The sequence below is a fragment of the Equus caballus genome, chromosome 18 (assembly GCF_041296265.1).
Source record: "Equus caballus isolate H_3958 breed thoroughbred chromosome 18, TB-T2T, whole genome shotgun sequence".
Taxonomy (NCBI): Eukaryota; Metazoa; Chordata; class Mammalia; order Perissodactyla; family Equidae; genus Equus; species Equus caballus.
Window position 1 is genome coordinate 75,934,201 of NC_091701.1, and position 22,614 is coordinate 75,956,814.

At 42.1% G+C, this 22,614-nt stretch overlaps 1 protein-coding gene across 30 annotated transcripts in view; it reads left to right on the top strand.

The window, feature by feature from the left end:
* SPATS2L (spermatogenesis associated serine rich 2 like) overlaps positions 1-22,614 on the top strand; it is a 166,387-nt gene that overhangs the window by 83,189 nt on the left and 60,584 nt on the right. For all 30 annotated transcript variants that reach the window (XM_070242111.1, XM_001502795.6, XM_023622319.2 and 27 more), the window contains one exon: positions 19,441-19,549. In XM_070242111.1, coding sequence (XP_070098212.1) covers positions 19,441-19,549 — 109 coding nt within the window. The remainder of the gene's footprint in view (positions 1-19,440; positions 19,550-22,614) is intronic.

Below are 22,614 nucleotides of genomic sequence, written 5' to 3' on the forward strand. Positions count from 1 at the left end.
ATATGAAGATTAACAGTAGATGGCGTTTTTACCATCACACTTCAATAACTTATCAAAATGTTGGCATTACTTTGAAAGAGGGTGATGTTTGAGTTGTAAATATTATCAATCCACGTGACAATGAAAGTAGAGCTCCTGTAAATCAATTAGTAAATTCCATCTTCCTATGGCAAAAGGTTAATAGATTTCTCAATTCAATAAAATAAGTCATAATAAACAACTGGAAATTCTGATCATTTGTAATTTTACATTGATTTATTTTAGTACATTTATTTCCTTTAGTTATTAGCTTTTATGGCCTTTTTATGATTAGTTTGTTTCTCAGTCTGTCACAGAGCAATGACATTTTACTTCTGAAAATTAAGAATACTAACAACTGTTATGTCTTAAATTATAAATGATAAGCTTTTAGAGATCTGAGAACAGATCTGTGTAGTGTTCTTATTCAATATCTAGTCAAGCACTGTGGGAAATTAAATACTTCATAAAAGTCTTGCGGTGAAATGAGCCCATCCGTTCTCTCTAGGGGTCCACTGTGGGATGAGTTGCAAAGGTGAGTGCTCTGCTGAGGGAGTCATTTCTGTCCTCACGCAGCTTTTAGTCCAAAGGAGGAACTAATAACTTAAGGTCTAATATGCAAGACAACTGAAATTTACAGTTGACACTCTTTGTGACTGTTTTGTTTTAAGATATCTTTATGTTATTGGATTATAAGTGCAAGGATTTAAGTTGGAAATATTGTTGAAGTCAAAGTTCAGTCTTCTTAGTGTGACTTGCGTCCTCTGTGAGATCCGATCCTCTCTACTTTGGCACCTGTACCTATTGCCACTTCTCTACATGCCCCCTTCAATGCAGCGCAGCCATCCTGACCTTGAAGGTTTCTGCCTCCAGGCCTTTGCAAAGGCCATTTCCTCTCTCCTGGATGGCCTCCTCAGGGGCCTGACCCTCCCTCGCCTTCCTTTTAGGAACCCTTTCAGACATCTCCTTTCTCCTTCCTCCTGCCCCAGCTGAATGGTTTGCCCTTACTCTCTGCTCCTGTGAGCTTCCTGGGGTTCTCTGCATTCTGCCCTGCAGCCGTTACTCCTTCTACTGTGATTGTTGGCTGTCTCTGCGCCCCTTGGAGGCAGGGACTGGGCCTTCCTCAGCTTCACGTTCTTGGGTTTGACGCCCAGCTGTCCCCCAGTTAGAGTTAGGTAAATGAATGGATAATGAATGAATGAACATGTCTGCTTGAATAGGTACCGTCTTTAGAGACGACATTTCCCATTCACAATATTTGGCAAAATCTCAAGCCTTCTTGAAAACAGAAATGTAGGTTAATGGGAATGACATCTCATTTTAGTACTCTCTTTACTATTAAATAAAGCAATTTTTAAATTGCTTCTAAAAACAGGAACTCAGGTTACTTACGTTGACTGCCCGTGGTTCTCGCAGCATCTCTCTGAGATGGTTATCAAACACAGGTGTTCTCAGGTAGGTTTCACAATAACAAAAGAGGTCTTTTGGTGTGTAATCAGTCAGATCTTGTTGTACCAATAAAAAAAAAAAAAGGAAGACATATCTCACTTTTTTAAGGAAAAATACTAGAACAAAATCTTTTTTCTTTTTTTTTCTTTTTTTTTTTTTTTGAGGAAGATTAGCCTTGAGCTAACATCTGCCAATCCTCCTCTTTTTGCTGAGGAAGGCTGGCCCTGAGCTAACATCCATGCCCATCTTCCTCTACTTTATATGTGGGACGCCTGCCACAGCATGGCTTGCCAAGTGATGCCATGTCCGCACCCGGGATCTGAACTGGTGAACCCCGGGCTGCTGAAACAGAACATGTGCACCCAACCGCTGCACCACCAGGACGGCTCCAGAACAAAATCTTTAGGCTAATTAGGGATCTTATATTTAGGGCATACTCACTTTTTACAGCTCTTTTCTAAATGACATATATTTTTTAAGAAATTCAACACCAGAAACTCATAGATGAGTTAAGGTTAGGGCTCAGTAGTGACTATTACTATTATTTCTCCTGTGAAACACTAGGATACCAAGCTAAATTGATTTATAAAATTTTAGATGTAATTCTCAACTGAATAAGAAAGGATTATTAGAACTGACATAGACAAAATAAAATTTTTAGTCAGATATTTGATGCATTATTATAAATCAGTTTAAGTGGAATACCGCTGAGTAATGCAGGTTGATGATAGAAGGCAAGGGGGATTCTCGTTTGTAAAATGGGATTTCAAAATAATATTTGCTGAATATTACAGACTGTTAGGGACTGATAACTAATTCCAGCAAAGAGTGATTCCTAAGCCACCTTAGGGAACCAAGTATGCTTGGGAAGTGATCTCCAGCGAGGTAAAGTCTTGGAGAGAATATGGAGTTTGGAGACAGAGGCAGAGATTATTGGCTCCCCACTTTCTAGTGGGGCAGCCTGGAGAAAGCCACTTGACTTTTCTGGGCCTCAGTTTCCTAATCTGTAGATTGGACATGATAATAAAACCTACATAACAAAGTCATCAAATACAATAATCAGTAGGGAGCTGCTTTATGAGCTCTTTATCGTATATACTATAAAGGGCTTGGGAGAGCTCATCTTTTTAATTTACAATTAAAAATGGAAAAGGAGCTCCAGTGAATGTTTTTGTTTGGAACTCAAAATATAAATTCACACAGAACTGAGATTAGAAAGAAAACGAAATAAAAAGCCCAAGTGAAAGAAAGAACATAAACTGGACTTGACTTTTTCAAACTGTTATAGCTGTTGCTGAGCCTCACAAAAATATAAGTGAGACTAGAAAATATGATGATATGGAAATGGGGAATCGCTTAGTCTATAATGTCTTTGCTGAGCGGTGCCACTTATTGTGAATGGCTTTTAGAGCTGTTAAAGTTATAGAGGTAAATTGGGTTGTAAACAGGAATCATCCAGCGTCACTCAAATGAAGGAGGAGACGTAGAAGAGGGGAGAAGAGCCCCTTGTCCACAGTGGAACAGAGAGGGGTCCTCTCGGCGTTTCTGCAGACGACTGAGAGAGACTCTGTGTCTTAGAGTCTGTCCTCAACAGGTGGGCAGACGTCCCATTTTATGATTATTTTTTCCTGTAACTGTCTTGATCTCTGTTTTACAAAGTACTGAAATATAGTTCAGGTCTATTTGTGGGGTGGAGTATTGTCAGAAAAAGCCAAGCATTTGTTTATAGAAATTTTAGCAGCATCGGAGAAAGTAGAGAAGAAACCTGTCATCCTGCGTCTTTAAAGTATTAACTCCATTTAAGAGAGAACTCGTTTCATGGGATGTGGGGTGAGTTTTCATGATATGCAGTTGTTCATAAAGACCAAACCATTCAACCTTTGGAGAGAAATCTTAATTTTATAATTTTGTAAGAGTGTTTAAGTCAATTCAGCCCAATCCTTGGATTCAAAAGCAAAAGCACAAACCACACACACACAACTTTCAGGTTTCACTATGGACAGGTTCTTGTCATCATTTTCTCCTAGGAAAGGGTCTTAAATTTCCCTTTCCAAGAAAGAAGAAACACTGACAATGGTTAACTGCCTGATGCTTATGTACAGAACTGCTGTTATAGTTGCTTGGCAACCAGAGAGATCTGACAAGGAGTCGAAAGGAACTGAATGAATAAATGGAAATGTCAGCATCAGTTTCAGGGGATAAGAAGAAATTTACCATCGCAGGATTAGCATCACATTGCTTTCTCCAAGCGACATGCTTGGAATGTGTGGTGTTTCTGTTCTGTTTCTCATGCCCCCTCTCCTTCCAGCCTTTCCTCTAGCTCCTTCAGCACTGTGGCTGAGAGGTATCTATGTCAGAGGGTTAATGCTAAAGAATATGAGTGCATGTCGAAAATTAAAACCTTTGGTGGCAGGAAAAAAGTTACCTCTGTTGGCAATCCCTTGGAATTTTTGGGTACTCTACCAATGTTCTAGTTATTTCTCACAATGATCCTTCATATTAAATTATCCAACTTTTACAGATAAAGGTATTGACAAAGCTGCATTGGTTTTTTCTCTTACGACCTTGAACACTAAAAATCTGTCCAGAGGGATTACGTAGATAGGTAGATAGACAGATAGATTCAGCACCTAAGAGTCTACTGCTTGTATGATTATTAAAATCAGTTTTTCTCTGTAAATCATTTCCCTACAACTTGATTACAAGCTCCTTATAAGCACAAATGGACTTTTAATTTATTTGTGGTTCAATAGCTCCTATAATAGTAATGTCATAGACTTTATGCCCCCAAAATATTTGTTAATTAATCAATATTTAGCTAAATAATTGAGCCAAGATTCTGTAACAGTGATTCTCAGCTATTAGGAAGAAAGAGAAAGGAAGTAGAATGTGAGTTGGGCCGTGCATTGAAATGTCAGTGGGGCAAACATAGGAGTAATTAGAAAAAGCGTATTGTGTTCATTTGAGTCCTCCAAGAAGCAGAGGCCAAGATGGGATTAGATGAGCAAGAGATTTCTTGGGGGTGGGAGGTGGGGAAAGAGAGGGAATGCTTGTGAAAGAGAAAGGAGGGGAAGCGTGTGCAGGCAGGGAGGGTCCACGGACTGCCACGCAGGTCTGACATCTTTGGAGGAAGAGGGAGAAGGAAGGAAAACTGGGCTGTCCAGTCAACTCTGCTTCCCGCCGAGGGAGATTTCCATAGCCACCACAATATTCGAGAGGATAAGAAAATTTTACATTTAAAAAAAGAAATTGAAATACCTATTTTGGAATTCAGTCATGTAAGAGAAAAAATCATGAGATTTATATGTTTATTGGAAAGAATTAATAAAACGTTTGTGAACCACTGTTCTAGAGGAATTAGCAAATTAAAATGCAAACTCTAGGATTTCCCTTCTGTTAGCAAGCTGAGCCATACTGCCACTAGTATAGGGAGTCTTCTCAACTTGGAGAACAAATGAGGATTTAGTAGTCTTATTTTCTATTAAAAGTATACTATTTCTGGGGCCAGGAGTGGTGTAGTGGTTAAGTTCGCGCACTCCGCTTCAGTGGCCTGGGGTTCACGGGTTCGGATCTTGGATGCGGACACACACGCTGCTCACCCAGCCGTGCTGTGGTGGCATCACACATACAAAATAGAGGAAGATTCGCACAGATGTTAGCTCAGTGACAACCTTCTTCAAGCAAAAAGAGGAAGATTGGCAATGGATGTTAGCTCAGGGCCAATCTTCCTCGCCAAAAGAAGGAAAAAGAAAAAGTATACTATTTCCATCCATCCATGTTTAAGGAAACAAAGGGATGCGTTAACTCTACTGAAAAACTGTGTGTCCTTTGGCACAATGTGTACCCTCTCTGAGCTTCAGTTTTCTTATTTGCCAAATGAGGAAATTCATGTGGTGGAGAATCTCTAAAACCCTTTCCAACTCTAACACTGGATGAATCTGTGGTCTCGCCTACCTTATAAGCACCATGCGAGACCAAAAAAGGGATTGTGCCAGGGAGCAGAGAACCTGGGGCAGCCTCAGTCCTGATGGAAATTGGCTGCCTCAGTTTGAATGTGTACATTACCTCTCTGTCCTCAGTTTCTTGTAAAATAAAGGAATTTGATTAAACCATCTCTGAGGCCCGTTTATGGTTCACTGGTACGGCGTGTCTGTTGCTACCTTGTCTTTGGGTCCTTCAGAACTCCCAATCTCAATCCTTGAAGATAATTATCAATAAAAATATGTTGAAATGATGATTGGGGATCAATTACAAAACTTAATACTTTTCTTTCTTTTTTAAAAAATTGTGGTGAGAGCATTTAACATGCGATCTGCTCTCTCTAAGTGACAGGACAGCATTGTTAACTCTAGGCTCGACGTAGTACAACAGATCCTAGAACTTACTCATCCTGCGTAACTGAAACTTTCTACCTGTTGAATGGCAGCTCCCCATTTTATTTTCCCCCAGCCCCTGGCAACCACCATTCTACTCTCTGTTTCTATGAGTTTGACTATTTTAGGTCCCTCATCTAAGTGGAATCATGCAGTATTCGTCCTGTGACTGGCTTGTTTCATTTAGCATAATGTCCTCAAGTTTCATCCATGTTGTTGCATATGACAAGATTTTCTCCTTTTTTAAGGCTGAATAATATTCCATTGTATGTATGTACCACATCTTCTTTACCTACTCATCCTTCAATAGACTATGTTAATTTTTTTATTGGCTCAAACTGTAATTTTAGTTATTTGACTAAGGTTGAATTCACAAACTAGTTATAACTCTTTTTACTGCTGTTAGAGGAAAAGCAAACAACCAAACTAATACAATTATTGGGAAAACACAATCTAGTCAGTAAGATGACAATTTTTATGAATATTTAAACCAGTGTGGCTTTTTTTAATTGGTCAAATCTGTTAGAATAAAACATAGTATGGAGGGGGACAAATACGCTTCTCCAGAGGAAGCATATTCCTGGTGTCCGTAGTGTTGAGACTGTCTCCTTTCTTCACGCCACAGCCAAGAAATACCCAAGGTTGACATAATGTAGTGATTAACCAAACTCCTTTATTCTGATATTGACTAATGGGTAATTAACTCCTTTATTCTGGTATTGATTAAAGGGTAATAGTGACGTACACATTTATGGTACTCTTTATCTGAAAAATTCAGGAAATAAGCAGGAAAAAAACCCACCAGGAGTGTAGATGTCAATAATTAGCTTTTTTCCCCCAAGTGGAGACCTTAAATTTGAAAGAAAATGAGGAAAGATTTTTACTGGATATGCTAAGTTAGAAGCAGAAGATAAAAGTATCTTACTTTTCTATTCTGATTAAAATACTAAAAACAAAATGCCTTGTAAAAATAACATTGCCTTTTTTGTCTTCGCTAATAAATCCAATAATGGATTTCATCAGAGAGAGTAGCCAGACAGAATATTTACCTAAGTCTTAATACTGTGTGGGTGTAACCGGCTGGCTGAAAACCGACTTCCCATGGACTCAGGATGGCCGCTGCCCTGAATCATGTGCAAGACTAACTGGCAGTTCTGGGAAAATGTGAGGGAGAATCCAGCACAATTAGAGAAAACGTGCAGGGATACACTGAACACAAGCTGCGGAAACGGGTGACATGAAGTGTGTGTGAAGCCACTGCTCATCCCCGTATAGATGAGAAGAGCAGGTGCTACCGATAGTAGGCATTTGAGAGTTATGTCTATACCTGTATCTCACCTGCAAGTGTCAGAGTCAAGGTGAGAGTTCTGATATGAAAATTTTACCATGCACTAAATTAAAAGATTTAAGATGCTTTGGTTATCTGATTTTAATTTTACTCTTTCTTTGGACAGGAGAAAAGTCCATTTGAGTATCTCTTGCTCTACAACAAGTCAAGTTATCAGGCTTATTTCTAGGGATTAAAGAAGTTATATGACTTCTTTAAACCATCAATTTTCATTTAGTATTATAGCAACTATTAAGTTAATTTACATTTTTTTCCTCAAATGTTCAGTGACTTGACAAAACATAGACTCAGAATCGATGGAAAGAAATCTGGGCGGCGGTTGTTTTTGGCCCTGGGAGGCAGACTTGTATTCTGCAGAGACTTCAATGGTGTCTCCCCATTGAGGGGGTCTGTGCCCCTCCCCTGTAAGCTGGGTAGGCTTTTGGAACTGGTTGAGCAGGACAGTGGGAAGGAGGTGACACTCTGTGACTTCCGAAGCCAGGTGTTTGAGCTTCTTCCTCACTAGTTGGGTCACTTGTGCCGGAGCTCAGGGCTGCCCTGTAAACAGTCTGACTGTTCCGAGGCTGTGCTGTGAGGAAGCCCAGACCTGCTCACAGGGAGAGACCACGTGGAGCAGACCTGAGACCACATGAAGGGAGAGAGATGCCCAGCCAGACCCCGGCTGCGCCAGCACCCCCAGCCCCACTCTACCAGCTCCTCCACCCATCCGCATGAGAGACCCCAAGGCAGACCCTCTCAGCCGAACTCCTCCCGAATTCCTGACCCACAGAAACGTTCGAAAACAACAGATTGTTGTTTTAAGCCACAAAGTTTTGGGGTTACTTGTTAGCAGTAAATAACCGCAATACCCTCTCCAAAAGTAAAACTGTTCGAAACTAGAACTGATGTTTTTGAAATTATGCATAAATAATGGAAAATGTGGATGAGTAGACAGAGCACTCGGGTAACTTAGTGGATAGGGGGTATAACTTAGTTATACCTAAAAACAGGGCTGTTCTGTGCCACCTTCTTTTCTTTTCCTTCCACACTGTCCCTTCCCTGAGACGACTTTTAAATCTCTCGCTCATAGTTCTCAATTCTGGATGGACATTAGAATCACTAGGAAAACGAAAAAGAAACCTCAATGTGCAGGCCAACATTTAATTGTTTGAGGTGGGACCCAGGTGCAGGTATATTGTTCAAACTCATCCAGGTGCTGCCAGTTTGCAGCCAGGGCTGAGAAGCACTGTTTGATGCTGACAATGCCCAAATCTGTATTCCTGGCTCAGTTCTTCCTTGGAGCTGCAGATTCATAGACTCAGCTGCTTTCTAGCTGTCTGGACGTGGCTGCCTTACAGGCGCTTCCAGCACGGTGCTCCATCTCCACGGATTCCTCTGCTCTGGAAATGACCCCACTACCCACCTAAGCACTCCAGCCAGAAACCTGGGAGGCATCCAGATTCCTTCATCTTCCTCATTCCTTGCATCTAGTTAAACACAAATCAATCTCTTCCTCTCAAGTCATTTGTGAGTCATTCTCTACGCTGCTGCATCTCGGTCCATTTCCTCTCCCCTGGATACTGCTTTAGAATCCTAACCAGCTTCCATTTGATCTCCTTCAAGTCATCCACATAGAAACCACAGTGAGCTTCCTAAACACACAAATATCACACTCCTCGCTGAGTAAAACCCTTCGATGGCTTGCCCTTAGCATAAGGCTCAAAGTGATGAAACGGCATGCGGGGTCCAGCTGGCTTTGGCCCCATGCCTGTTTGATCCAGCTTCATCTGAAACAGTTAATGCTCCACCAGTCCTGGAGCTTCATTCCTTTGAACGTGCTTCTAGTCCCTCAGTCCTGTCCGTTAACAGATGTTGTTCACTGTGCCTGGAATACTCCACCTCCTCTCCCCTCCGCCTCTCCTGTCTTATCTCACTCACCCCTCAGCCTCAGTTTAAATGAACTTCAGTCCTTAGAGGGGGCTTCCCTGACTCTAGATTAGGATAGTTCCCCCTGTTACAGGCACCCAACACTCCTCAAACCTCTGCCTTCCTGAACTGTAAACTCCAAAGCAGGTCAGGGAATGTCTCTGTCACTGCCTACAGTCCCGCTTATAGCATAGTCTATTCATTGTGACTGACTGACTGACAGAATAAACAACTGAATATGGGTTAAGAGATAAATATCAACTCTGAGGGAGTCCTTGTGGTAACACTCTGGCCTCTGTACTTGGCTCTGGCCCGTCCAAAATGCAAATCAATCATTTGGATAAGATAGAGAAGATGCCAACTAATTTTTTAAGTGATACAAAATTGGAAGGAATGGCTAATGCATTCCCTGTGTTTGGTGGCAAAAAGCAAGGTTCTAAAAGATAACAGCTAGCTGGAAGGATGAGTCAGAACTTACAGACAGAAATGTAACAACAATGAATGCAAAGTCCTACCTACTGCACAAGTATAGGACAGGGACACTTGTCCCAGAAACAATCCAGGGTGTGTTTGTAGTGTAGTAAGCTCCACTTGAGCCAGTAATTGATGTGGCTCCTAAAAGTGCTAATGCCATCTTAGATTCCTTTAATGGATAAAGAGGGCCCAGCAAAGACAGTGCAGGTCCCACAGGCCTCTGCTCTGATCCCACCACCTCTGGAACATTGTGCTTCATTTACAGGACCGCATTTCAACAGGAGACTCTCAGAGGAACTTGGCCAGAGTGGTGGAAGCTTGGGAAGTACCGTTTATGAGGAACTGCTGAAGAACAGATATTTACTGCATGAAAGATGGAATTCTGGGGAACACTTTGGTTTCTTGAAACAAGTGAAGGGCTGGTCTTTAGAAAAAGGATTATACTTACACACCAGAAGGCGGAACTAAGACTAAGAACTGGCAGTATCTAACATGCCCTCCCTGGCTACATCCTTCTTCTCACTGACCCCTCTCATCCTCTCACTCTCCCTAACGTCTGCTCTGTGTTCCTCACAGGCCCTCCCATCTCTTAGCCTCTCCCTGGGCTCCCCTTCCATCATCCCCCTTCATAGACCACAGATGCCTTTATCAGCCACCTTAATGATTCTTAGCCCGCATGTCCCTGAGCCCTAGGATCTACCACTGTGTTCCTTACCCTTTGTGACCTCGGATCCTTCCTTGTCTCTGCTTCTGCTTCTGCTTATTGAGAATTGCTGGGGGAAGCCATGCAGACTGGGTCCCTGACAAATCTGTGCCATCCAGCGTTAGTGGGTGGGCCCTCAATCCTGCTGAGCATTCCCCCATTCATCAAGGCCATTTCCTGTCACCTTCCCATAAAGTGGGTTTAAACCTTTCTCTACTTTTTAGCCGTAAAGCAAACTCTAAAACTCCCAGTCAGAGGAAGTAATTTCCTTAAACTTTTCTCTTCACAATCTCAAATTTTTATTGTCTCTTCGCTCTTCCTTTCTTTCCTCTCCTCCTTTCTCAGAGTTCTGGGAGACGGAGAGAAGAACCTCCCCTTTCCAAAGCTTGCTTTTCCACACGGATTTTCATTCCATTTGCTTTCATGTCTCTGGGACTTTGTTTCTTAATTTATCTCCTGTCTTTCCTCTCTTCAAAGTCATCCTCACTGCCAGCCCCTTCCCTCTGTCAGTGACCATGTGCAGGCATTTTGAGGAGATGAGTCGCGAGTGATGTTTTAAGATGGATTGGAGAGAGGAGACGCCAAGCCAAGGTGCCAGTTAGAGTCTCCTGAAAGGCACAGGGAACCTGTCCAGGGTGCTGAACGAAAGAACAGGGAACCGGTGAGATTGAGAGAGGATGCTGTGGTCAGAATGACTCTTGGGTTACTTGTTATTTAAGACTTTGACTTATTTTCCTATTGTTTGTCAGCTCTGTAGGGACAAAGATTGTGTCAGATTCATCTCATTTTCTCTCACAAAATCTGGCTTGAATGAATGAACTGTTAGAATTCCCTCAAAATGTGTGGGAGGGGGCAGGGTGAGCTGCCCTCTGGAAGGTGTATTTTTAAAAAGAGGAAAGTTAGTGGGAAAGGGAAAGATATCTCCATATTAGCAGGAAGAAAGGAGTAGACCTTTGTTCCTGGAAGTGTGGTCCATTGTATTCGTTTCCCATTGCTGTAACAAATCGCTCCAAATTTAGTGGCTTAAAACAACACAAATGTATTATCTTACAGTTCTGGAGACTGGACATCTGAATGGGTTTCACTGGGCTAAAATCAAGGTTGTCAGCAGGGCTGCATCGTTTCTGGAGGCTGGAGGGGAGAATTTGTTTTCTTGCCTTTTCCAGCTTCTGGAAGGTGCCTGCATTCCTTGGCTCATGGCCCCTTTCATCTTCAAACCCAGCAGTGGCCTGTCAAGTCTTCTCACACTGTATCACTCTAACACTGCCTCTCTTCTTCTTCCTTCCCTGTATAAGGACCCTTGTGATATCCAGGATAATCTCCCCCTTCTCGGTGTCAGCTGACTAACAACCTTAATTCTGTCTGCAGCCTTAATTTGCCAGAAAACCTAACAAATTCACACGGTCTGGGGGATTAGGGCTTGGATGTCTTTTGGGGCCATTATTCTGTCTACAAAATCCTTGGACAAGCAGCATCTGTATCACTTGGGAGCCTGTAAGAAATGCAGAGTCTCGGGCTCTCCCCAAGCCTCTGAGTCAGAATCTGCCTTCTAATCAGCCCCCCAGGTGAGTTGAATGTACTTTAAAGTTTAAGAAGCCATAACTAGACTATCTCTAAGATCCACTCTACTTTAAAAGTCCCACAGTTCTATGAAAACTGAGTTTTTTTTTTCAACTTCCAATCTTCATTATTCTTTCTAATCCTGGTTTCCTACCGAAAAGGAAAAAGTTAATTTTGATTTGTATCCCTGGTGTTAATTCCCAAAAAGTCAGCCAAGTAGAACATGACCTCACCCATATTTTTTTTTACTGGCAGAAACTTGATGTTAGAAAAGGCAATTAGATTATAGAATTATCCATGATGCAAAGGTACTGGTCTGCAAAGAATATTTTCTTCCCCAAGAAGATTCATGGCAGAACCGCCTTCATTAGTGTGGATAATATTAGTGGCCCAGCAAGTGGAGCAAAATGGGCACAGAGGAGCTGTTCTTAAGGCATCTCTGAAGGGCTCAGCGTTTGAGAAATGTGACCAAAGCTGATCATAACATTCCTTTCAAAGTTGCAGGAATGGCAAAGCAATAAATAACTCTGGTTCTCACTGGTGTGAAAAGGAAGTTGCTGGCTGTTTGATCACTGTCCTTATTGTAGAGGATGGATTAAGCTCACCTCCAGGATTGCAAGCTCCTCAAGGCTAGGACCAGCCACATGCAGTGTCTGGGATGTAGGAGGTACTCCATACATTTTGGGCTTGAATACTTTTTAATACTGTGTAGTACTTTATGCTGAATTACACAGATGCACTGAAAAAAAATGGATCAATAAAACTGGAATATTTCAATGACCATCTTACTCGACTCTCTAATTCCTTGTGTTCATTCAGTCATTCATTCATCTATTCAGCAAACATTTATGAATCATCTACTGAGTGCCCCCTCTTGGTCTAGGCCCTGTGGATGTAAAGATATCGTCCCTGTCACTCAGAAGCTCACATCCCACTGGAGCAAATAGTCATGTAGGTAAATAATTATGGCAACGTGAGTGCTAGAAGAGGTACGTGAGTAGGCTCTTGGGACTCGCTTCTCCTGTCATTCACACTCTAACTGGATTTATCTTTAAAATTGTCCATTCCTCCCCTTTGCCAATTGGATTAACTATTTGGCTTTATTATTTTTATTTTCAGCCCTAGATATTCATGTTGCCTCTAAACACTCGATACTTGTTCTATAAAACGAAATGCTCTCAAACTAGCACAAGTGAAAAAGAAGTTATCATGAAGGTCTCATGGGGACTCGTGGGAATTCAGGAAAGGTGAAGGAAGCAGGGAAGGCAGGAAGTGAGGCAGCTCCAGACGACCCCTCTCCGTGTCCACTCTGTTCTCTCCCTTTGTGTTGAAGAGTCCAGACTCCAAGGCAGAGAATCTGATTGGCCCCCATTGTCTTTCCAGCCAGGTGACTTCCTGACCACGCAAGTCATTGCCACTGTATTGTGATCGCTTCCTTTGTGGCACTCACTTAGCATGAGCTGCAGTTACATATATTTTTAATTTACATGTTTATTTCTGTTTTCCTCTTTTGGTTTGGTAGTGACTATATTTGTTTGTTACTGTTGTCTCCAGCCACTAGTACAGTGCCTAATCCTAGTAAGCATTTAGTAAGTAAACAAATGAAAGAATGAGAGGAGGGGGAAAGTGCATGTTAGCCACCCTAGAGATGGGCTTCCTTATGGTACCAGTCAGCTTGCAGGAGAGGAGGGGACTGAGGAGAGCCTTGGGCCCACTGACCGCTCAGCGAGGCTGTGCAGGAAGGTTCTAAAGGAGGGAGGTACACAGGGCAATCTCCCCCAGGGAAGTCTTGGCCAACACTCTAGCCGCGTGTTCTTTCAACTGCAAAGACACGCCCACCTTTACACCTGGAGACCCTTGTCCTTCGTGGCCCAATGTAAATGTTCTGTTACTTTTAAAAATTTATTGAGTAGCTAACTTATGCCAAATTCTATATCAGATGCTTTACATGCATCATCTCTTTTCATTTTTACTGAGACTCTAGCAGGTAATAGCCTCGTTTCACAGCTGTGGAACCGAGCTTCAACCATTGAAGCACTTCATCCAAGGTTAGAGTTTGCCTGTGGCAGAGCCAAGAGTAGAAGATAGGTCTGTTTGATCCCAAAGCCCCCTCCATGACATTTGGCTGTCTCCTCTGTAAAGTATTCTCCCCCTCGGGCAGACTGGTGCTTCCTCCTCTGTGGGACCGCACTGCCGTGTTCCTAAAGACAGTGCAGTGTTATTACGCACTTTCAGGTACAGACGGTTCTGGCCCCACTGCTACCCTGACCCTCACAGGGCAGGGACTGTACCTGCTTCCCCTTTGTGTCCTCATGCCTGGCACTTAGTGGGGGCTCAAACAATATCTGTCTGCTGGGCTGAGCTTTGGAAGGATAGGCAGTTACTATGCTATGTCATATTTTTTAAACTCCACAAAATACCATGAGTACCTCATTATAAAGAAAATGAAATTATCAAGTCTCGTAAATGTCCTTCCCACCTCTGTTACTGAAATTTTAAGAACGTGTGTCTATTCCCACTACCCACATAACGTCTGGGTCACATCACAGTCAGCTGAGACTCCACCGCCTGTTATTGTGGTAACTGCAGAGCGACAGGACGGTCCAAACACGCGGGCGGAATACTCCTTTGACTCAAAACAGCAGCCTGGTGTAGCTGCAAATTGGCATTCTCTCATTCAGCGGATAGTTCTTACATACCTACCACATGCACATTATTAGTCATTCAGGCGTGGGCATGGTGATTATGCAAGAGCGTCTGAGAGCAGGGTTCTGCCTGCATGGGGCTTACCATCTGGTAGACACAGCTTCCACCACCACTTAGGATGTAAAGTAGGCAGTGCCGGGTGTTAGGAGACCCTACTGACTAGGTCTGTGGGAACGGAAAGGAGGCGGGGGCCACTCCTGCAGGGAACTTCCTGGAACCTGTGGCATTTCAGCTCGAGTATAAGATTTGGACAAGCAGACACATCTCAGGTCAAAGGCAGAGCTCACAGAGGTGGGGTGGGAGGCCAGCACCGGGCTCCCACTTACCTGTAGAGGGCAGAGCAAGAGGCGCGTTTGGAAGAGCAGGTGGGAGCTCTGTTGTTGGTGGCCTGGAACGCCAGGTTGTAGAGACTTAACTGTATTCCTGAGGAAGGGGGCAAATGGTCCTGATTTTGCTTTAGGAAGAGCGGTCTGGCAGCAGTCTGGGCATGAATGCGCCCAGGCGAGACCAGAAGCAGAGAGCAGTTATTTGATGTTTGTTTGATGGTGCTGGGTCATCACTGATCACACAGCGGTGCAGGTGGATTGAAAACTTTGGTCAGAACCATTTTTGAAACTCACACATAGTCTAAGTGACTCATCAGTAAACCAAGAAGAATTTCTAAGGAGTCATCACAGATGGGCCCAAAAAATGCACAATGGGAACAAGGAAATCTGCTCACGGCTCTTAAAGCAGAAGCTCGGCTCAGGGGGGCGGGTAACTCGGGAAGCTGAAATCAGCCGCTTCCTGAGAGCCGCTCCCTTGCAGCTTTGTGTAGGCGAGATGCCATCAGGTGGGCCTGCGCAGAGCCGGGCAGACCCTGCTGGGCCACACAGAAAGTTCTGGGGAGCAGAGGGTCGGAGATAAACACGCTGAAGGAAAATCAGAACAACGTTTGAGGTGCAAAAGGCAGGTTTCTCAGTAGCAAACTGCATTTGCCAAATCAGGTTTAAATTAGTAGAAGCAAAACAGGGAAACATGACTTGGGGAAGGTGAAGCAGTTGCTAAATGAACTGCTAACTAGGGGTCTCGACCGTCCCCCAACAGCCTGGGCTGCCGCCTGGCCGGCCCTCCTGGACCACTCTGTTTATGGCCTGAGAACCCTTGAGGGCTGCAGTCAAGTGCAGCTTCAAACAGTGGGCTTCGGCGTGAAGCTGCAGCATCAGGCACACCAGCTGGGGCTGGGGCCGTGGAGTAAAGGCTGTGTGTCTGAAGCAGCGCCAGAAACAGCTTCTGCAAAACAGCCATTGCAGGCGTGAATTTTATGAGTTCCCCATATGCAAAATACCATCAGTTGCGCCTTCATTGATGCCTTCCTCCAGGAGCTTCATTTCCAAATGCAAAGGCAGACTTTCAACACAACCTTACTGTAACGCTGCCCTTGTCATCCACACCTTATGGTTAAAGCTACTTCATGATGAGGTCTTTTTTAGATTTAAATGCTTAGACCCCTTATGACTCAGCTGCATGATGAATAGTGACACTGTGAGGTTCCTGTGTTTGTACTTGCACATACGAGTGTACAGGATTTCTCCATCTTCTCAAAGACATTTTCATAAGAAAATGAATGTAGTGAATTTATAAATAAGAAGGTGGAAAAATACTACTACTCTCTTCACATTAGCCAAGCTGAGTAATTAAAGCAGAAACAGAGCTTGGCCCGGAAATTTGCTAGAATTCAACATTACTATGGAATATCTAAGAATAGGCAGAAATTATTTTTTCCTTTTGTCCCTCATTTCTTTAAAACTTGACGTTCCTGTCTTAATTAAACGCTTCCTCTGGGAATTGTATGCAATATTCACAGTTAGATTTGGTATCAGGACGCAGTTATGGACAATTTTCTAAGGATACATTCAGAGCTAGGATATATAAAATGACAAGGGTAGATGTTTTCTCTACCTGACCATGGTTGAATTTTTTTTCTTTTAAAGAGAAACAGGCAAGAGTAGTATAAACATCTAAAAAGGAAGTGTCTCCGTAAGCCATCGCTTATATTATGTTTTGCCTTAACATAATAAAACAAATTTAGTTTTGCAGAAGAAAGACTGGAAGCAGGGAGAACAGGTATTTTATGTTTATTCCATGACTCTGGGTCTTTACTGATCAGACAACTATGTGGGTGGATTGAAAACTTTGGTCTGTGTAACTATAATGTAGTTAATGTATTCAGTAACTAAGCATTGTATTATTTGAAAGGGCATGGCTGATGTAATAATGATGGTAGTTATTAAAAATTTTATATAATACTAACCAACCACAGTGGCTTAAAAGGTGAGAATTTTATTTAGAAGAACTACATTAGAAGGGCAACATGTCATTTTTATACTTAACTCCAATGCACTGGAAACTACCAGGCCAATATGATTTATTGTTGGATACACAGCACATGGCTGTCCTGGGCTGGATGCAGGTGTTTTCAGTTTTGTGCCTCCACCCCTCACCCCCACATTTTGGCTTCTCTCAAAAAAAGAGAGAAATGGGGAGATGTTGGTCAAAGAGTCCAAACTCCCAGTTATAAGATGAACAGGTTTTGGGGATCTAATGTACAGCATGGTGATTATCGCTAATAGCACTGTGTTATATGCTTGAAAGTTGTTGAGAGTAGATCTTAAATATTCTTAACACAAAAGAGAAATGGTAATTATGTGACGAGATGGAGGCGTTCGTTAATGTGATGGTGGTAATCATTTTGCAATATATAAATGTTATCAAATCAGCACATTGTACACCTTAACTTATACAATGTTATATATACTTTTTAAAAAAGAGAGAGGAAGCTATCTTTCTAACTATGAATGAAGAAGAAAGGACAGCTTAACAAACGAATGGTCGAGGGGTGCTCACGAGATCTAAATCCTTTGCACGGCCTTGTCGGCCCTGCATGATTTGGCCGCTGCCCACCTCTGGCCTCACCTCGTGCTCTGGAAGCCTCAGCTTCTGCTTCCCTCCATACTCGCCCCCTCACTCCCCCCTCATCTGTGCCTTGCTCCTCGTTCATGCTGTTCCCTCAGCCGAAAATGCCTTTCTCCTCCCCTCCCCCCATCTCTTCTAAACTTGTCCTTCAGATCTCAGCAGACTATATAGAGTCAAGTCTCCCGTCCCGTGATTTTTATAGCATTTAACACCATGTCTAAGTATCTGTTTGTTTCTGTGACCATTTGATCAGTGTGTATACCATCTCCAGGCTGTAAGTTCCAGGGAGTGATGCCTCATCACACAACAGGCGTTCAAAAATATTCACTGAATGGATTTTTAAAAAGGGAAAAGAGAAAAAGTGAGAAGGAACTTAGATTTGAAGAATATTTTTTTAATACAAAGGCTACAAGAACTAAGAACCATAAAATGTGAGAATAGGAAAAAATTAAAGGAATTTTGAGTAGCATATATACAAATATATACATATGAGTCCTCAGTAACACCCAAATGTTTAGAATTTATGAATGTCAAGCATCAAAACCAGCTTCTGATCCATAGTGTCAGAACCTCTGCAAGTCATATACCCATAGCTTATGCTATTTTCTCATTATAATCTCAATACTCTTATATACAGATCTATATGGAGTAGGCTGCCTATTTTCAAACATAATTAGGAAATAGGCTATACTGCTTAATTAAATGTTGTGATCAATAGAGTCACGTTACACACGTCATAGCCATGTAATCCATAGCCCATGAATCTGATTACAGTAGGCTGCATGTAACTCTAAAACTCAACTGGTTATAATTTAACCACCAATGAAAACATGTAAAGACTGTACAGAGCTTTCATGATCATCGTCATGGATGCCAGGTACCTTTGCACCACACAGGCCTCTGGTATTTGTCAGTAGCAGCTCGGTGATCCCCTTGATAGAAAGCTGGGTGAGCCAGGTTTGGCTAAAGTTGATAGAACATCCTGCAGTAATTGCAAGTTCTGTGAGCTAAAGGTCAGTTAATTCTGTTAGGCTATAAGAAAGAATACATTCTGAAGTTGACTAAGAAATACTTATAGGTCATTAAAAATCGACTATCAGCTGCTGGCCCCGTGGCCGAGTGGTTAAGTTCGCACACTCTGCTGCAGGCGGCCCAGTGTTTCGTTGGTTCGAACCCTGGGCGTGGACATGGCACTGCTCATCAAACCACGCTGAGGCAGCGTCCCACATACCACAACTAGAAGGACCCACAACGAAGAATATACAACTATGTACCGGGGGCTTTGGGGAGAAAAAGGAGAAAAATAAAATCTTAAAAAAAAAAAAATCAACTGTCAGCCTAATCTATTGAAATCCCATTTTCTTTCACTATATTTTAAATGTTTACTTTCAGAAGTGTGTTGGGAACATTTTTTGTATGATGGCTAAGACTGCCGTTCTGAAAATACAATGCCCCACGTTTTTATGTCTCTGTTTACATTAATGGAGTTTCACAGCGCACTTCTGTGAACTTTGAGATGACTGTTTCCACTGTGCAGATAAGAGAAGCTGAGGCATGAGGCTATTTCTGTAAGTTTTCCAAAGATACCCTCTGTTCCAGTGGAGGGGAGGGCCTGAGACAGAAGCTGATCTGTGTCGGCACTGAAAACATGGCTTGTCTGCATCTGGAATCCAGGGGAGGGGGAGCCTGCCAAAGCAGAATCGGCTTTCCCCGCCTGCTCCTGAAGTCCTAACAAGGAGATCTTTGTAGAAATGTGTACACAAATGAAGAGGGTATCAAGGTGATTGCCAGGATGAAAGTCTACTGGTCTGAAAGGCCTCGAATGTGCTTGACGGCAAGAAGATGAATTGGTTGGCTTCTCAAGGCCTTGCTAACAGTTCTGATTCTTTCCAGTGAGAGACCCGTGGATGAAAAATATTTAAAGTGTGTTCCTTTTTTTTCCTTTACAGATCTATGCAGTTCGATCAGTTGTTCCCAACAAAAGCAATAATGAAATAGTCCTGGTGCTACAACAGTTTGATTTTAATGTAGACAAAGCAGTACAGGCCTTCGTGGATGGTAAGTACACATGTCCCCTGAACTGGAAGATGTTAGAACTAAATACACCATGTAGTCTGCATTTGTTTCCTTAAATGCGTTGAAGACCAATTAGTTACTAATACTTTAATTCTCATAAAAATATGATAGGCTTTAAAAACACATATCCTTACTCAAGAATAGCAGAATTTAAAGTTCTTTCTCCATCATTAAAAAAAGACAGACTGTAGATAGTTTCCCAAGGAGACCTATTATAATGCTACTAATTCCACTGGCCGCCAGTCACTCCGCTTTGTTATGAAACGCACCCTTTATTTGATGGTGTGCTTGTGAGCAGAGGATGATGCTGCACTCCTGATCTGGAAAGCCTTCTCGTCAACCAGCGTAATTCTACTTGGCTTTATGACTGAATCCTTGAACTTGATGCTTACGTAGTCTGAGAGGACTAGTTTATTCTTTAATATCCTTAGTTTATGATTTTGAGGTTGCCTAATCAATCAGAATATCAGTTCATTTCCTACCTCTAGAACCTTTGCTTTTTAAGAAAAAAAAAATTGTTTTTAGTGTAGACAGCCCATTGCTAGTGATGCTGTGGAATCTAATGTCTCAGGAAAGTGTTTATCCTGTAAATGGATAACTTACTGCTTTAGATTTCCTGTAAATTATGGGGAGATTCTCCTCTTCTAATCAAATTAAGTAAGTTTTCCATTCACAAAAATACTTGTCCTTGGTTACCGTGTGTCTTTTGTCCTAGTGTTAGTTTCTATTTTGTAAATATGGACTAGCTAAACATAATCTGACAAAGTCAGGGAAGACAGCACACTTCTCAGTTATGTCCTATTTACACTTTATTTGTTAAGGATGGTTTGATTGACTTATTTTCCTAGGAATAGAATCGTCTTGCTAAGATTCTACAAGTGTAATTGCATTGCAGGCGAGGTCTTGGAACCAGGCAACAGGCTCACATTCTGCTATCTGCAGTCAAGGTTCAGGGTCCCAGTGAATTAAAAAATGATGACCATTCAAAACAGACCTGCAAGCAGACCCATCGCGCATAACTTTTTTTACTGTTTTTCCCTGCTTTGTGGATTAGCAGATCTAGAATCTTTAGTCATAAAAAACAAATAGGAGAGAATGTGATATTAATCCGACTTTGTAGCATTCAGTGCAATTTGTCTCAAGAAAAAAACTTTGGAAATATTCACATCCTGGCTCAGACAAACTCTCTTTTCAGCTTTCACTTGCCAACATCACTTGCATGGAAAAAAGCTTTAGAAAAGGAAGGAGGTTCTTATCCCCATCCCTTCCCACCCTCACCTGGATGGAGGCCCCACAATGAAAGTTTTTGTTACAAAGTGACCCTGATGAGCGGCACAGATGCTCAGGAATTGATACACTGTCAGCAAATCTGTTTGTATTTAAATGGAACACCTTGCTTGTCCTTCTTGAAATTTTCACCTTGTCAGTGTTGAGAGCTCATTAAAAAAACTCATTGAGGGGCCAGCCCAGTGGCCAAGTGGTTAAAGTTCAGCTTGCTCCACTTCAGCGGCCTGGGTTCACAGGTTCAAATCCCGGGTGAGGACCTGCTCCAGTCGTCAGCCATGCTCTGGGGGCATCCCACATACAAACTAGGGGAAGATTGGCACAGATGTTAGCTCAGGGTGAATCTTCCTCACCAAAAAAAATAATAAATTTCCCAAACCTCCCCCCCCCCCCCATAAAAGCATTGCTGAGAAACCTCGTATCATTTTGGTTGGGGACCAATTGGAAAACTTGTTTAAAACCCACTGAGAACAAAAATATGTGTTAGGAATCATTTAGGAGGCATATTGAAAGCACGATTTCCCAGTGGCTTAAAAATCTCCAAGCAGTTTCATATGATTAAAATTTAATAATAACATTTTCAAACTGCTCTGTAAACGTGGGTGTTTCTTCTTCAGAATTATTCTCTAAAAGCTTATTGTCCAAATTGCAAATAAAATTTATGTCAAAATACGAAAATTAGAGGAATAATTGAATATTGCAATTAAAGCACTAAGCAACTCACCTCCTTCCTCTCATTAAAAAGAACAGTATTTAACGTTTTTAAAAATTTAATTTTATTTGGAAAACTGAAGTTTAGCTGTAAGTAAGAGCTACCCTAATGGTTATTAGCACTGGCGTGACTTACTGAGAAACCTAGTGAGTGACTGCCTGAAGTTCTTCAAAAGGAAAGTACTGTGAAACATTAATTCCCTGGGCAAATTAGAGAAAAACCAGCCCGGTTAATAAAAAGTCTGAATTATAGCTTACTTTTAAGAGCAGTCTTATTATTTCAAGTCCATGTAACTCAAAAAGCCTAAGAGGGGCGATGCATTGGAAGCTTGGAATAGAGAGGAATAATTAGCCTGTCTAAACATGAGTCAAAGCAATACGGCCTTCTGCTTATCTGACAGTGACAGTGGACTCAATAATTGTCCTGCTAATTTGGAATTTGTTAGAAAGACCAGCCTGAAGTTTATCTTTGCTTAGCCAACATTTTCATTGTAGAGAACTATTAGGATAATGAGATTGTATGAAAATGTTTAAAATTGTTGAAAGAATACATTTAAGAGCTCCTCTCTTAGAAGTACCTATTTATATGAAAACAGCTGATGTACTCATTACTGGCAACTTATCATTGAAATTCCCGTCAGCACAGTTGGAACGAACGAAGAACTTTGTTAGACGACGTGAGGACAGTTATTAGAGCTAACCAGTGGTGAAACATTTTTTTTTTAATATTTTATAACTTAATCAGGTGAGGCTTTTCCTCTGAGTCCACCCAGTTCCGCATACGTATGTGAATGGCACTGACAGAACCTGGGACTCAACTTGTCATATGATGAGCTTTTGTCTCAAATTGGAGGCCTTGCAAAGCGCACGTCCCATTCCTGTCCACAGTGACGCGAGCAGAGCGAACATCATATACACCATCCTCCTTCTCACCCTGCAAGTTGCGAACAGAATGAGGAGAGGCAGAGAAACAGCAGGAGTGGCCAACCAGAGAGCCGGGATTCACTCCGTTAATAATATCCTCAATCCCGTGTTTGGTCTGGAAGATTATA